Genomic DNA, 16225 nt, shown 5'->3' on the forward strand with positions numbered 1-16225 from the left:
GGGAAGGAGGAGAAAAGCAATTATACCTCAGGAATTTGTAATATAATAGAAAGTGAAGTAAAATGTTAAAGGAATAGTTTCTCTGAATAAATATTTATAACATTACTACTTTTATATTTGAAATCATTAGTGACAGCCTCAGTCTCTCCTCCATAGAGCCTACCATAGCACAGGGCAAAATAAAAATTTACACAGAAATAGGAAAGCTTACCTTCCAACTGTGGTATTAGCACATCCGTCTCTATGGACTGGACCTGTGTGGTGTGATGCTGAACAGCTGAATAAAGATTTTAAATTCCAGTGAAGAACGCATACAACTCAATAGCAAAAAAACTCCAAACAATCCAATGTTAAAGTGGCAGAGGATCTAAACAGACATTTTTTCAAAGGCATACAAAGACCAACAGGTACGTGAAAAGGCGCTCAGCATCACTAATCATGAGAGAAAGGTAAATCAAAACCAAGTGAGCTATCAGCTCACACCTGCCAGAATGGCTATTATCAAAAAGACAACAATAAATGTTGGTGAGGATGTGGAGGAAAGGAAACCTTGTGCACTGTTGGTGGAATTGGTGAAACCACTATGGAAAACAGTATGGAGTTTCCTCAAAAAATTAAAAATGGGGTGGGGGGAGGGTATAGCTCAAGCAGTAGAGTGCACGCTTAGTGTGCACGAGGTCCTGGGTTCAATCCCCTGTACCTCCTCCAAATATAAATAAATAAACCCAGTTACCGCCCCCTCATTAAAAAAAAAGAAAAAAATTAAAAAAAAAATTAAAAATAGAACTACCATATGATCCAGGCATTCTACTTCCAGTTTTATCAGAATACTAAAATCAGTATCTCAAAAACATGTCTGCACCTCCAGGTTCATTGCAGCATTATTTACAGTAGCCAAGACATGGAAGCAGACTTCAATGGGTGTCCTTCAGTGGGTGAATGGATAAGGAAAAGTTAGTATATATACACAGTGGAATATTATTCAGCCATAAAATAGAAGGAAATCCTGCCATTTGCAACAACGTGGATGGATCTTGATGGCAGTGTGCTGAGTGAAATAAGACAAAAACAAATACTATGTGATCCACTTATGTATGGAACGACAGCACCAACAATAAAACAGAAACAAACTCAAGCATCCAGAGAACAGATCAGTGGTTACCAGAGGTGGAGACGTTGGGGGCATTTGTGGAGGGTGGGCCAAATCAGTTAAGGGGGTCAAAAGGTACAAGTTTCCTGTTACACCTAAGTCCTGGGATGTAGTGTATAGCATGGTGACTCTGCTAACAATACCGTATTGTACATTTGAAGTTCACTAGGAGAGTAGATCTTAAAAGTTTTCATCACAAGAAAAAAAATTGTAACTATATGTGATGATACATGTTAACTAAACTTACTGTGAACATTTCACAATATATACGTGTATCAAATTATGTTGTACACCTAAAACTAATACAATGTTCTATGTCCATTATACCTCAGTTTAAAAAAAAAGACAATTTCAGTAACATCTGGGTATATTTTGATGTGTTTTTTACTTAGTTTCGGGGGAATTAAGGCAGGTGTAGATTTTTCTCCAATTAAAAATCTGATGTAGGAAACACCACAAGTAGTTTTGGACATGATTTTTCACGTGAAACAATACTGCAATGGATTATGACACCTTTTGTAAACAAATTACACTAGTAACATTGAAATAGAAGGAGGTTTTCGATCAAAGTGAATGTAGGCATGAAATGTGAGGCATGTGGCCTTGGGCATCTACCCAGGGAAGACCGAGACCGGCTGGTGGATGTCATCTCTTCTGGGGCCAGGTCGGGAGTGGCGATACTCCCAGGAGGGTAAACTCAGGTAAGCCCTCACAGTGGGGGCTCTGCAGTGCTAGGTTCTGGAGTCAGTGGGCAAGGAGGCAGAATACACAGGGGTTAAAATGCTTTTGAAAATTAATAATGACTTTGATATGAAAATGCTTCTGTTGTGCATTCAGTGACGTTCAGAGAGGCTTATCTTCCCTAAGCTCACTGAGATCCACCTTTCCTTTCTGATGCATTCAGTGACTTAACTGAGACTTACAGAGAGCCATGATTTTGTTTTTCACCTGTCTAATGAATAAAATTGCATCCCAAATACATGCTGCATTATAAAAATATTACCACTGTTTCTCTAACCAGCATCTCTCTCACTGAGCCCTGTGGTAGGTAACCAGTGGCCGGCTCCATTAGTGGTATGTGCAGGACAGTGTCTGAATTCCTCATTCAGTCTTTACATTTGTAGAAAGTTTGAATTTTCAAGCCCTGAACTCAGAGTGTTGGAACTATGTGTTTCTATAATTAAATGATCTTAGTATTATTTCTTTTTCCAGCTCCCTTTCTGTTTGATGGTAGGATATTTAATTTAGTTAATTCCAGGTAAATTTAATCCCTTCGTGTTTCTCTCTTGATCAGTCCAGACTTCAACAAAGTCAATTCTTTAAGAAAATTTTTTTAATTTAATTTTTTTTGGAGGGAGGTAATTAGGTTTTTATTTATTTACATATATCAAGGTACTGGGGATTGAACCCAGGACCTTGTGCAGGCTAAGCATGCACCCTAAGACTGAGCTATCCCCTCCCCGCATAGAAGTCAATTCTTGATCTCCTGGGGGCACAGGGAGCCCTGCCTGCTCTCTCAGGTGAGGTCCCTTCTTCCCTGCCTCTCCCCCACGGTCATTTCTGCTCGACTCTGTTGGCACAGGAGCTCAGGGGCTCCAGGTTTCTGACTGGAAGTAGAGAATCTCCTCTGTGTTCAGACCCCTGAACTTTCCTGGGGATTCTGCTGCCTTTTCCCTCATCTCACTCCTGAGCCCCGCAGGGAGGTGCTCAGAGCCCCTCTCAGATCCCACCAGCATCTCTTTCCCCAGTTAGGGAGGGGATCTTTAGCATAGTGGTGGGGGTGAGTGGGTTGATATTTTGGGAGAAGAGCTGGCTACTTTTGGAATCACAGAGATTCTGAGCTCTCTGTGTCTAGGGCAGGTTTTAGCGGTTTAGCATTTTAGCACTTGGGGGACAATTTTCCCTGGGGGGGTTACCTTAACAAGGTAACAGAGCACAAGGGGAAATTTTCAATAACTCAGTGGGAAGTAGTCCATCCGTAAATCCTGAACATCACACCCCCGCATTGTGGTGAAGCATCATTAAGAGTTGGTCACTATTCCAGAAAGGATCAGGGAGAAATGAGGGGTGGAAGGTGGGGGGGTGCTACAAACTTGTGGATTTACGTCAGTCCTGCGGACAAGGTATGAGCAGGTCTTCTTAAAACTAGTTTTGTTCCCTCACAAAAAAAATTGTTGGGTCCCCGAGCCACAATATTCTTTTTTCCTCCCATTGAGAAGTCCCAGTTTGGGAGTTTTCTGCTTTTTCTCTTAAATCTTAGCTTTCTCTACCCCTTGGCCTCTGCACTAAAGGGCCCTCGGACTTCTAGGCCTAGAAAGCTTCTGTTGTCAGGGGATGGCTTCAGAAAGGCCTCTTGGGAAGAGGGCCATGGAGACAGAGGACTGGAACAAGCTACTGGCAGCTTTTTCCTTTCTCTGTCTTTTCCCAGTTCGGAAGCAATGACTTTTTTTTCCCTTCAGGACTCCAGAATTTGTATAGGTCCCAATCCTGTGTCTGTGCTCACAGGTGCCCAAATGGACGGGAAGGGTCTCCTGACTCAGCCCCAGCCTCCCCCACCCAAGTCAGGCTCCTTCTTCTTCACTCCCCAGGACTCACCAGTTCTTGTGTTCCTTCCCTGTTTTCTCCCGATCTTGTTTCTGTGCTCTTGGCGTTTGGAGACATACATTCCTCGTAATCACAGGGCTTATACATCACAGCAGAGGAATTTGATTGGGGCAATAAAATAATGAATAAGAGAATAGGCTTTCCTCTTTTTTCACTATGTAACTTTAACCAATTAATTTGAAGCTCACTTGGGTCTCCTGCCACCGAGAGGTAACAAGCTTCTTTCTCATAAGTTTTTTAATGATTAAATAAAATTTATATAAAGTGCTTTTGAACTGCTTTAAAAAGTTAACTATAGGGGAAAAAAAAAACAAGAGTTACCTATCAGTGGTGAGGAGGGTCCAGCTCAGTGGTAGAGTGCATGCCTAGCATGCACTAGGTCCTGGGTTCAGTACTGCCATTAAAAAGTAAGTGAACCTAATTACCTTCCCCCCTAAAAAAAAAAAAAATCAGAAAGTTAACCATCTAGCATCATCACTCTGACTGTGGAATTTGAAGCTCTCTGAGAACAATACGGACACCTGAGGGCAGGAGAGAAATATGGAAGCACTTAGTTATAGTCACTAAAATACAACGATGAAGACAAAACAGGGAAAGACACATCAAGGATGGTTTCTATATCTGAAATTAGTAACAATGAGTATACTTCTGTACAATTTCTTTTTTGTTGTTTTTGGAGGAGGTAATTAGGTTTATTTATTTAATAGGGGTACTGGGGACTGGAGCCAGGACCTCATGCAGGCTAAGCACACTGAGCTACACCCTCCCCCATACATTTTCCTCTGCCATACTTTGTTCATTAACAGCTTGTAGGATTTCACTTCTGAGTTTCAAAAGAATCTTTGCAAACTTGTTTTGCTCTGTTGCAGCTAGTCTGGCTGCTATAAGACAGTCGTTTCTTGAGTCTGGATCTCTCTCCAATGCTTCAGGCTTTTTTGTTTTGATTCTTAGAGACTGCAGCTTCCCATCACCTCAATTCTGCTTCTATATTCTGCTCTTTTCCCAGAGGCAGAGTAACGTGGATGATTATGTGGGAAAGGCTTAGGGTAACACGCTTGTCCCAGCTCTGGTCAAACTCCCTCTTTAAAATCCGCTGATAATCACAGCCTGGCCAGGACGCCCTGGTGCTAGGTGCTCCCAGTGCTCCTCCCCTACACAAGAACCGCAGTGCTGTTCTAAGGTGTGTGTTCTTATCTTTTGTTATCCATGCCAGGGATGCTTTAAAAAAATTATTTCTGCCTACCAGCCCATGTTCCTCCTTTTTATATATTTATTTTGTCTTAAAATAATATTTCCCTTCTTTTTGCAAATAATCACAGCAGGAATAAGCGGCCACTCCTTCAAGCTGGAATGGATGCTCTCAGATTGTTAAAGAGACATCTAGACAGAAATTCATATGTTAGAATTCACACAGGAACCCTCAAAGAGTTGGGAAGAGATACCTGCACATTTCTTACATCCCTAAAATCCAGGTACTCAATTTAAAAATCTTTAATAGAACTGAATCCAGCTCTTCCTGGAGGAAAGGAACAGAATCTGATGGAGAGAAACAGGAAATGGAAAAAAAGGGCAAAAATCTGAAAGGAAGTAAAATCAATGAAAAAAATAAGTGAAAATTTTAAGGTCCTTTATGTTGCTTTTATCTAAAGAAACTGACCCAAAGAGCAGCAAACATGGAACAGAAGGCAAAGGTTCATTTTTGAGGTAGTGGCGCCCTCCTGGGCAGTCCCATTTTATTGAGGATGTGCCACTTATTGGCCCCAAGGACTTTTTTTCCCAATGGGAGATGCTTGTTCCTTTGCCTTCTTAGGATCAGGATTCAAGCCCTGCTGATGCGTGGGACTTTTCTTGGCTACTACAATTTCATCGACAGTCAGGAGCTGTAGTACCACATCAGCCACGGTTCGAAGTCCTTGGGCCTTGGCTATTAGGATGTCCCACACCTCTTCCTGGGCCACATTTATTATCCCTTCGACTCCGACTCCTGTTAGGAAGTTCCCAGCTTGGTGAGCTCCGTTCATTTCTGCCATCACCTCTGAGACGCCTAAACCTGCATTCTCTGCCAAGGTTTCGGGGAGAGACTGCAGGGCCTGGGCAAATGCCAGGAAGGTGGGACCACTGGGCCCTCCCAATTTGGTTCCTCTCTCTCTGAGCATTTTTGCCAGAGCCATCTCCGTGGCCCCAGCTCCCGGAAGCAGTCTGGGGTCCTGACACAACTGGAAGTAAGCATCAATGCCATGGTAGGCAGCCTGCTCAGCACCCCGCAGCCCCTCAGTGGTGGCCCCCCTGAGGACCAAGGTGAGGGCAGGGGTGCCTGGACATTCCCACTCAAACACCACAGCCAAACCTTGTACCAGCTCCTGCCCGTACACCCTCTGACACTTCCCTGGCTCCAGGGGAGGAAGCAGATAAGGCATCAGAGGTGTGCCCAAAACGGCACTCAGGTAAACCATCTCCCGCCGGGAGTTCACCTGGATCACCATGATGCCGTACTTGTCAGCGTGTGTTAGGGTCTTCTCATCAATTTCCCCCCAAACCACCACCACATTAATATACGCAGCTGCCAGCTGGGCCACTTGCTTTTCTAGCAATTGCTCTTTCCCTTTCCTGAATTTGGTCAGGTCAGCAGGATTAGTTAGACGAGCAGTTGCAGGTGCATTTGGACTGGCGGGGCCAAAGGCGCAAGCCAAGAGAGCCACCCGGGCGCCCTTCAGCACCATGGTCACCTGGCCGCAGGGCTTGCCGGGCAGGGCCAGGCCGGGGAGCAGGCACGAGTCCTCCAGCCTACCCCCGGGCAGCGCGCACACCCCCACGCGCTCGGGCTGGAAGCCGCCGTCCAGCTCCCTGGTCGCCCAGCACGCATGCGCCACCATCTTGCTCAGGTAGTCGGTCTGCAGCAGCGCGTGCGTGTTCATCACCGAGTAGAGGGCCCAGAGCGGGTCCTCCAGCGGCCCCAGGGACCGGATGGCCAGGGAAGGCAGCAGGGCCAGCGTCTCGGCGGCCGCCGCGGCGTAGGCCTCCCGGAGCTGGGCGCGTGGCAGGCCGGCCCGCAGCAGGCGCTCCGCCTGCGCCAGCAAGGCCTGGGCCAGGAGCACCACAAAGGCCGCGCCGTCGCCGCTCTGCTCCGCCTGGGCCTGGGCCGCCTCCCGCAGAAGCCGGGCGGCGGGGTGCTCCAGCTCCAGCGCGCGGAGGATGGCCGTGGCGTACCCCGTGAACACGGTTTCTCCTTTGGCGGTGACGAGGAGCTTCTGCCGGCCGTGAGGGCCGTAGCAGGGCCGCAGGACCCTGGCCAACGTGTGCGCCGCGGCCACGCTGCTCAGCAGGTCCTTCGCCGCCGCCGCCGCCGGAGTCCCAAGCCGCTCCGGCAGCGCCTGGGCCGAAGAGGCTCTGCTGTCCATCGCCGGCGGAGAGCGGGGCCCACACGGCCGCAGACGCGCTAGGAACAGCAGCGAGGCGTCCCGGACACCGATCTTTGAAGCCACTCAAGGGGTCAGTGGAAAAAGGAGCCAAATGCCCATCAGCGGGGTATCTGGAGAAGCAGGCGCTCCGGGGCCTCGTTGCCAGGAGCCTCGTTGCCCTCGCCGAGAGCTTGGCCCTAAGACCACCCCCCAAACTGATCTGGAAAGGAACGGGGGCCCTTGGGGTCTCTGAGGCTTGGTAGCTGAAACAGATCTTATCTTAATTAAGTCACAGAGTGGCTCATGGAACCAGGGCAGGAAATGAGGTCACAGAAGGATGGACCACGAGTTGGGAGGCCCTGGGGCAGGCGGAAGTCAGGCCCGGTTGTCCAGCAGAGGAGGGAACACACGTACTGAAGTGCAGGGGAAGCACCAGAGTTTCATTTAAACTTTAAAAACAAGGGGAAATCAGGTGAAAACACCCACCTACTTCATATTCCTGGCGAAGCTGTGGCTCCTGTATTGTTTGCGTGGTTGGTTTTCGGGTTTTTTGAGAGGGAAACTGCTTTGTTTACTTCCTTGTGCCCTGTAATCCCAGCCACATTTGGTTACCTGTCTTCCTCGGTTTCGGGCTCTTTGCCCACTTTATCCGCTTGCGCTGTTCATCAGGTTCCTTAATGTATCTGCTGGTCTGTTTGTCTTTCAGGCTGCAGGTGTGTGAGGCTGCACATCGTGTGACAACTCTTCCCAATGACAATGACCTCATGGAGCTGGCAAAGGCAGGTCAAGACAAGGGAGGGACAGAGGCTGACAGCCTGCAGACAATAGACAGGGACACAGAGGCGTGAAAGTGTCCAGGAAGCAGCAAACCAGCCGGAGTACTGCTGGGCCCAAGCGCCCTTCCCCTCAGCCCTTCCTTCCACCCTTCCTCCTTCCATCTCCACCCTCCCTTTCTCCCTTTGCTCCCTCCTTTCCTCATATGGCACCTACTGGAGTAAGATTGCTTTTTTTTTTTCTTTCATTTAACAAATATCTATGAGCACCTGGCATGTTAAGTGTACTGAGGACACAAAGATGCAGGAACATGAGACCAGTGAAGGACAGAGATTGGTATCCAATGAGTACCATTTCCTTAGGTGTTAGGCAGGGCCCCAGCTGGAAGTGATGAGTATATCTATTAAGATTGAGGGAATGACAGAGCAAAACGATTCATTTTCATTTGGGAAAACCCTTTTTCACTTCGTTTAATGGTGGATGCCCCTAAGGGGAAAAGGGGGGGGGGGGAAGGAACTCTGAAACTAATTTATACCAGTCAGGAATCATGACAGCTTGGTGAGTATTGTTTTAATATTTCCACAAAAAAGAAAAAAAATTTTCCACAGACAAGATGATGGTGAGAAGGAAAAGGAAAATATCACAATGAAAGTTAAATATAATTAAAGCTAAAAAGGAGGTAGTTTTGGAGGAGAAAAAACAACTAGATTGAATTTGTAAAAATGATTATTCATTATACACTTAAAAGGAAAAATACAAAGAAAGTGAATGTCATTTGGAAGCCCGGAGATAGTCATTGTTTAGATTCTGATGAACATTATTACTTTACACATTCATGCATTCGTAAACTGTTGTGGATTTACACAATTTTACATAAGTGGGTTTTATGATACATATTTTATGTGCTTTTCTATCATAATTTCCCCCTCAACATTATCTTAGCTGAGAAATGTTCCTAAGGAGATATCATGTTGTCTAAAGACTGTGGACAACTCTTTTGACCTCTTTTGATTTTAGAGACTCCATTAGAAACCGGTGTGATCTTCTCTGCCCAGGCTTCTGAAAGCCAGTAACGGAGAGTTTCTTTATAGAAATGTAAAATGTGACGACCAATGCTAAATGTGGCAAAGTGTGAATATATACACTGTCTATAAAGATACAGTTTCTTTTTTAAACAAATACTCCTGTAAGGGCTCATCTTTGCTCTTTTTCTCAAATGTAACATACATTTTCCCATTTATTTCACTTATTCTAGAACTGTTCATTGAACTGCAGCTGAGTGATATGGGATAGAAAGAGAACATGGCAGACAGCTTCTCCCCTGGGCTTAGGGTGGGCTACAGACAGCTCATTGTGCAATTCATGACAGGCTACGCGAGCTGGGATGGGGAAAGCATCAGGGTTGTAGAAGCATCTGAGGGACACAAAACCTTCATCCTGGGGAAAACGGTGGTCAGGGGGAGGTGAAGTCTAAAGTGAGAGCTGAAGAGGGGAAAATGTTGGAACTGGCCAAGTAAAAAGGGATGGGAGGTTGGGAGAGACTGCTAAGGTTTGTAGCCCAGCAAAAATAGTCCTGAAGGCTGGGGCTCATGGCATGGAGGAAAGGAAGGGGAGGGAGGGAGAGGAACACTTTGGCTGGAGGGTGGCAAGGACTATGCAGGATCTGGTGATCCACACCAAGAAATTTCGACTTCAGCCTGAAGGGTATTGAATGGGACTGGTAGTTCCATTTCCATTGTAAAAGTACATTTTCTGTTGTGAAATCCTCACCTGTTTGACTACAGGCACAGGGGAAGGTGAGGATGTAATCATTGTCTTGGACCCTAAAAGGCAGTCAGTTCATAAAATGCCCCAAACAATAAATTTTGGACTGAAATTTTTGGATGCACCTCTACACAGATTTAACTAACCAAGGAACTACTAAATCTCTGTTTTACTTTTTACCACGTGGACGTTTTCATTGTTAAGTTCACTTTGATTTTATTTATTCTTCAGATCAATTGATTAGATATAAAATAAATTAAACTCTTTTTTGTTTTTTGTGGGTTTTTTTTTTTTTTTGTGCCAAGAAAAGTTTGCATGCAGTTAGCTCATTACATAAACTTTTCTAACAACCTCCATTTTGACCTGCTAAGAAGGGTGGGCATCAATCTAGGTGGTTTGGTACTTATATTGGGTTGAATATTGCCCCCCAACATTGACATCCTTCCGGGAACCGCAGAATGTGACCTTATTTGGAAAGAGGATTGTTATGGGTGTAATTAAGATGAGGTCATACTGGAGTAGGGAAGACCATTAATCCAACATGACTGGTGTTCTCACAAGAAGAGAACACACACAGAGACACACATATACACAGGGAACACCATGTGAGGACACAGAGACACAGGGAAGATGGCCAAGTGACAATGGAGGCAGATCAGAGGGATGCACCTAGGAGCCAAGGAATGCCAAGGATTGTAGGCAACCACCCGAAGCTGAGAGAGGCCTGGGACAGATCCTCCATCAGAGCCCACCCCGAGGAAGCAGCCCTGCCCACACTTTGGCTTTGGACTTCTAGCCTCCAGAACTATGAGGGAATATTTCTGTTGTTTTAAGCTGCCTAATTGATGGTAGCTTTTTGCCACAGTTGTAGGATAATACAGTGGTCTTGTATATTGATAAAGGAAGGCACCTAAGAAAGTGTGTGCGCGTGTGTGAGAGAGAGAGAGACAGACAGACAGACAGACAGCAGACAGGGCTGTCTGCTGACTTCTCCCATCCCTGCCCCCCCCCCCCCCAAATCCCCAAATGCCTTTCTTTAATACTATGGTCTAGTACACAGCAGATGTAAATATTTAATCTTTCTATTTGTACTTTTTCCTGTGTTTATTTTTCAGTTGCCTGCTTGCCCTTTCTGTGTTTATCTTGTTAAGTAGTGCCAGGCTTAAAGTATAGACCCCTAGAGGGCAAGATTCATATCTATATAAAGTGTGCTGCAGATCAGCTACTTTTGCTTCATATTTTTGAAAGTGATCATTCTGTTTATTTCCTTCTCAGTTTCTTCCTTTAATTTTTCTATCATACAGGTATGTAGTATACATTACTGAAATAACTTACATAAAGCAATATGATTTTTAAAGCTAAAAATGCACTATAGACTAAATGTGAACTAATTTTAAGTGACTGAAATTCTCTTAAAAACATTTTTTCCTACTGCAAAAATAAAGGACCAAAATGATAGCCTGTGACTGCAACTTTTAATCTTGCAAATTTAATAGTAAAAATATGGACACAAAATATATAAGATCTAGAATTTAAGTTTTCAGTGGTCTTTACGCAGCTGTAAAACTTTGGTTCCTTAAAAACCCTGAAGAATTTAAGACTTCATGGGGAAACAAAAAGAGAAGGACAACATTTAGCTGTGAACCTATGGGAAAGCCTTATAAATATTTTTACATTCACTAAAACAAAGTGATAAAGACTGCCAAAGAAAGACTGCATCAGTGACATTTGATAGGCCTTTGTTTAGTAAGAATGGGTGCTGTACCATGGACTTTCATTCAGTCACTTGTATGCTAGACTCTGAGAATCCCTTTTGCTTACAGTTTCATGAGATGTTGCTTTTTCTTTTTTTGCAGATAATATCCCTCATTCCCTTACCCACATTTTAAACTTTTAATATATATTATGACTATACTAAATATGCTCTGAAAGATTGATATATTATAGAAAAATGTAATATAGAAGTGAAAGTCCCTTGTAATCCAACCCTTCAGAGATGATTGCTGTTAATACTTGGGTGCATATCTACTACATTTTAAAAATACTTGTTTGACATGTGTACTTATTAGAAAGTAGTTGTTCTAATTTTTTGAATTTTGGTCCTACTAAATGCTCATGTCTTTCTGATTTTATAATTTCGAGGAATCTCAGCTACCTGACTACTGGATTTTTGCCATCGTGGTCTCGGAGCTGTGTAATTTGGGTGATGGAGATGGAAAAGCCTTTGGAAGACCTTTATTTATGGTGAATAAGTATTCCTTGAATACTTGCTCTGCATCCTGGGTTATATTTTGTTTGCTCTGCCCACAGTAACTTCATGCTGAGGAGCCTCCTGTCAGTCTTTTCAAACAGCTGCCAACTACTTGTCTGCTCACAGCAGCCAACGGACCTTCATCATCTTTTATCATTCCAGAAGCACCACGGCACAAAGCTCAGTTTCTGCCCTTCCACTTATTCTACCTATTTTTCTGTTCTCAGTCCCTAGTTGTTTCCTTTTAAAACTTGTCTTCATCAGGAGTGACTTGAATTTTGCACGTGCTGATCCTTAAATTCTGTGTTTAAGGTGCTGACAAGTATACTGAAGTAAATTGTACAGATGTGGAATCTTGTGCATATGAAACACACAGTTGGAAATGACTACTCTAATTTCAGTATCCAACACAGATAAATATTTGGGTCAATAATCCAATTTTTTTCAATAATCCAATTTTTGAAAGTCTACATTATTTAGTGTAATGTGCAAGAAAAAGTGAAAAAGAAAGGATGAGTAATAAAGTTTAAATGTACCACTTCATAAATTTATTAGCCATGTATAGGTTGTATTTCTGTGTACAATAGTTAGACATTTTTATAATTTGCATTAACCAAGCCAGATTCTCCCCAATCTCAAAGTTTAAGTTTAGTAAACTTGAAAAAGCCAGCAGGAATTAAGCCCTGAAGGAATTCAAATGACTGTCTTATTGTAGTCCTGATTTCAGCCATTTCAGAGCACTATGCTTTTAGTCAGAATGGGCTCTAGAAATCAAACTGTATATTCGCCCAAATAAGATACAGGATTCGAAATTTTTATTCTGGCTACTGGGAGGAAGGGCAGGCAAACATCATAGCAGGAGAAAGCAGAATGTTATTTTTACCTTATACTGAAACCGGGCTGTGAAGACTGAAAGAATCAGAAAGTCCTAGGATGCTCGGCCTAGAGTATATGTCTATAAAATGAGTTTAACTCAATCCTTTTGCAACTGGTTGAGAGGTCTTAGTATTTTCTCCCAATTCAAAGCTGTAATTTTTTCACTCCCATAGTGAATGGAAAGGAAAGCAAAGAGCACATTGTCTAAGTGTCCATCAGTGTTAGAATAAGAAATCCACAATTCCACGTTTGGAACTCTCCTTCCTGATAAAGTGCATATTTCAGATTTCTGATTCTAGCCCATTTTTTTTAAAAAACCGGTTTTACGTATTGTAGGAGGTGGCTTACAAGTACTTCGATTTTTGTCTCCACCGCAATACACAACGTTAAAACCAAGTTGTTGGGTTTTTATTGGTTTATTATGTCTTTCAGCATTTTTTTCTTCAAAATGTCATCGTTCTTTTTGTCTTGACAGTTAAAAAAACCCTTTCTGGATCATTTAAAAAATTACGTTGTAATAACGAAACTATCACTGGAATTGGATGAGAACGAAGTTGCACTCCATTTCTTTTTCTCCGCAGACGCGCATTAAAACGAAAGAAGGCTGAACGTGCGCCCGGCCAAGTCCCTCCGGGCCGGGTCTGCGCGCCCGCGAGGGGTGTGCGCGGGGGGAACCCGGCCGGGCGCGCGCGGGGGCGGGACGCGCTCCACACCCGCCCGCTCGTCCGGGGGGACCCAGCGCCTGCGGAGCGCGGACGCGGCCCTCCTCTTCCTCGCTCTCCCTCCGCGGAGTCCCCGGACCCCGATCCCGGACTCCCTGACCGCAGCTTGGCGCTCTCCCGAGCAGGAGCCCAAGCCCGAGCCGGAGCCGGAGTCGCGGCGCAGCCCGGCCGCCGCGTCAGAGAAGGAGGGAGCGGGGGCGGGGGAGGGGCGGTGAGGTCAGCGGCGGCGGCGCGTCCGCGGACGGCGCATGCGCGGAGCAAGCCCCGTGAGTGGCAGCGGCGGCGCGCGGGGGGCGGTGGGGCCGGCGGAGTGGGGGAGGGGGTGGGGGCGTCGCGGCGGCCGTGTGTGGGAGAGACGGCGGCGAGTTTGAGAGGTCTGTGGTGCGGGGCGCCCGGGGGAGACCCGGCGCCGCCCTCGCGCGACGACCACGGTCGTGTGTGTGTGTCTGTGTGCGCTACACGCACACCCGCAAAACTTCCTCCTCCTCTGCCCGGGAGGCCGGGTGCGGGCGCTGAGGGGCCGGCGCTCGCGCAGCCCGGAACCCACAACAACAACTGGAGCAGCTGTCAAAACTTCGCCGCCGCCGCCCCGCCTGACGCGGCCCGCGCGGGGGAGGGGCAGTCGCCAGGGGCGCGACCCCGGCCCGCCCGCCGGCCCCGCGGGCCCGCCGCTCCCCGCGCCGCGGCCCCTTTCTCCTCCCCGCCGCGGGCGGCCTGGGGGAGGGGCGCGGGCGGAGATCCCTGGCCCAGCGCCCCTAGCGCCCCTCAGTAGCCCCGCCCCGCCTCGCCCGGCACCGCCCGCCCCGCGCCCGCGCCCGCACCCACACCCGCACCCACACCCGCACCGCCAGGCGCCCACCCGCCCCGCCCGCACCTCCCCGCCCAGGCCCGGCCCGGCCCCTCCCTCGCGCCCGCCCGCCCCGCCCGCCGCCCCCCGCCCGGCCCCTGCGCGCCGAGGTGCGCGCGCCCGCGCGTATGTGTGTGAGTGCGTGTCTTGCTCGCTCCATGTTGCCGCCTCTCCCGGTACCTGCTGCTGCTCCCGGGGCTGCGGGAAATGCGAGAGGCTGAGCCGGGGAGGAGGAACCCGAGCAGCAGCGGCGGCGGCGGCGGCCGCGGCGGCGGCGGCGGCGGCGGGAGGAGCCCCCCAGGAGGAGGACCGGGATCCATGTGTCTTTCCTGGTGACTAGGATGTCGTCGGAGGAGGACAAGAGCGCGGAGCAGCCGCAGCCGCCGCCACCACCCCCCGAGGAGCCCGGAGCCCCGGCCCCGAGCCCCGCAGCCGCAGACAAAAGACCTCGGGGCCGGCCTCGCAAAGATGGCGCTTCCCCTTTCCAGAGAGCCAGAAAGAAGTAAGTTGAGTGTGAGGGAGCCAGGCCGGGAGCCAGCCTCGGCGCCGGCCCGGAGCTGTCACCGGCGTGCCCGGCCCCGCCGCCCCCGCGCGCCCCCGGCCGCCCCCGCGGGGTGGGGGTGGGGCCCGCTCCAGCCGCGCGGCTCCTGCTCCGGGCGCTCGCCCGCCCCGCGCCCCGCGCCCCGCTCCCCTGCCCGCCCGGCGCCCGGCCTCCCGCGGCCGCCCCGCACCTCACTCCGCCCAGTCGGGCGCCGACGGCTCGCGCTGCCGCCACACTTTACTTTTTAGTTCGGCCCTTGCGCCCTGTTTTCCTGGGGCTTCTCTTTTTGGAGAAATTTCTCGTAGATCCGTCTTGGCCTCGCCAGGCCGTGTAAGGAACAGCCCCGAAGCACATCTGGGGAGCCCTGGGACGGATTTCTTGTCAGCTCCAGGGCCGTCGGTTCCGGGACGCTAGCCGAGCTGTCAAAACGCCTCTGCCAGGTGGTCTCCCGGCCCCGGCAGGCGGGTGAGGAGGAAGCGGGCAGAACTAGGGCTTTTTTCTTTGTCAGACAGCCGCTCCTTTAACTTTCCTGGTTCCCAAACCTGGGCTTTCGTCTCTTAATGATATATTAGGAAGTCCTTTGACTTCTTCCTCCCCCTCCCCCAACCCCAGCCCCGCACCGCCCAGCGCCGAGGAGCTGCTCCCGGTGATCGCCCAGCTCCCGGGGACGGCGTGCAGCAAGTTTTGGAAACGGAGCCAGTATTCCCACAGCAGGCCGAAGGCGAAGAGCACATTTGTTCAGAGAGAATGCAGATGTAAATGTGGCTGAACTTACATCGAAGTCGTCTCTCTGGGCTGTTACCCGGTCGGGAGTGTGCTTTTGAGCAGAGATCGGACTGTATGCCTCCGGTTATTCGATTAGCAGAAATGTCTTTTTGCAAAAGGGCCAGGCAACAACTTTGCCAGTAAATGAAGAAGCCCGTTTTAGTGCCAGCAAGTCACTCAGCGCTTGTGGCTCTTGAGGGTGCTGGGGACGAGCTCAGATCTGTGAACGTCTTGTGCGGAGTTGTAGAATGGCGTGGATTGCTTACTCATTTCATTATGATGGGCTCATTGAACTGTCGGTCGTGGAAGGGGGCACCGCGCCGCGGAGGAAATTAGCACATTTATGGATAGTCTGCCTTTTTTTTTTTTTTTAATGTTGAAGTGCATCCATTTAGTAATAGCATTGTTACGTTTGGTGATACATAGTAAAAATAGTGGTGGTAACTCAGGCAGAGCGGAACAGGGTGTGGGAAACCCATGAAGCCCTTGACTGTATGTACTCTTGTTTGCTTTGCTCTCCTTTTACTATGAAA

General features: G+C 48.1%; 3 protein-coding genes across 23 annotated transcripts in view; 2 read left to right on the top strand and 1 right to left on the bottom strand.

Annotated features, from left to right (window-relative positions):
* Positions 1-13348, top strand: part of XRCC2 (X-ray repair cross complementing 2) — a 160368-nt gene extending 147020 nt beyond the window's left edge. For all 3 annotated transcript variants that reach the window (XR_010381518.1, XR_010381517.1, XR_010381516.1), the window contains 2 exons: positions 7859-7931; positions 12001-13348. The gene's annotated coding sequence lies outside the window, so the exon portion shown is untranslated. The remainder of the gene's footprint in view (positions 1-7858; positions 7932-12000) is intronic.
* Positions 5506-14706, bottom strand: CCT8L2 (chaperonin containing TCP1 subunit 8 like 2). The gene is made up of 4 exons (XM_064487789.1): positions 14538-14706; positions 14007-14253; positions 13531-13915; positions 5506-7224 (listed from the first exon to the last, which is right to left on the bottom strand). The coding sequence occupies exons 1-4, from the start codon at positions 14704-14706 to the stop codon at positions 5506-5508; spliced, it is 2520 nt and encodes an 839-aa protein (XP_064343859.1).
* The window catches only part of KMT2C (lysine methyltransferase 2C), a 237278-nt gene continuing 234769 nt past the window's right edge, over positions 13717-16225 (top strand). For 10 of the 19 annotated variants that reach the window (XM_031455741.2, XM_031455739.2, XM_031455745.2 and 7 more), the window contains exon 1: positions 14492-14888. In XM_031455741.2, coding sequence (XP_031311601.2) covers positions 14728-14888 — 161 coding nt within the window. In that variant the 5' untranslated portion in view covers positions 14492-14727. Of the gene's footprint in view, positions 13806-13892; positions 13914-14490; positions 14889-16225 lie in introns of those variants that run through there. The other 9 variants (XM_031455742.2, XM_031455743.2, XM_031455744.2 and 6 more) reach the window with 4 other exon arrangements.

The sequence above is a fragment of the Camelus dromedarius genome, chromosome 7 (genome assembly GCF_036321535.1).
Source record: "Camelus dromedarius isolate mCamDro1 chromosome 7, mCamDro1.pat, whole genome shotgun sequence".
Taxonomy (NCBI): Eukaryota; Metazoa; Chordata; class Mammalia; order Artiodactyla; family Camelidae; genus Camelus; species Camelus dromedarius.

Coding starts and splice junctions, on each gene's coding strand:
- CCT8L2 (XM_064487789.1), bottom strand. CDS start 14,706: ATGGATCCCGGTCCTCCTCCTGGGGGGCTCCTCCCGCCGCCGCCGCCG. Junction 13,916..14,006: donor AGGAGGAGGAAGTTTTGCGG/GTGTGCGTGTAG, acceptor CCCGCACCACAG/ACCTCTCAAACTCGCCGCCG. Junction 7,225..13,530: donor CCCCCCGGACGAGCGGGCGG/GTGTGGAGCGCG, acceptor GTGGCTTCAAAG/ATCGGTGTCCGGGACGCCTC.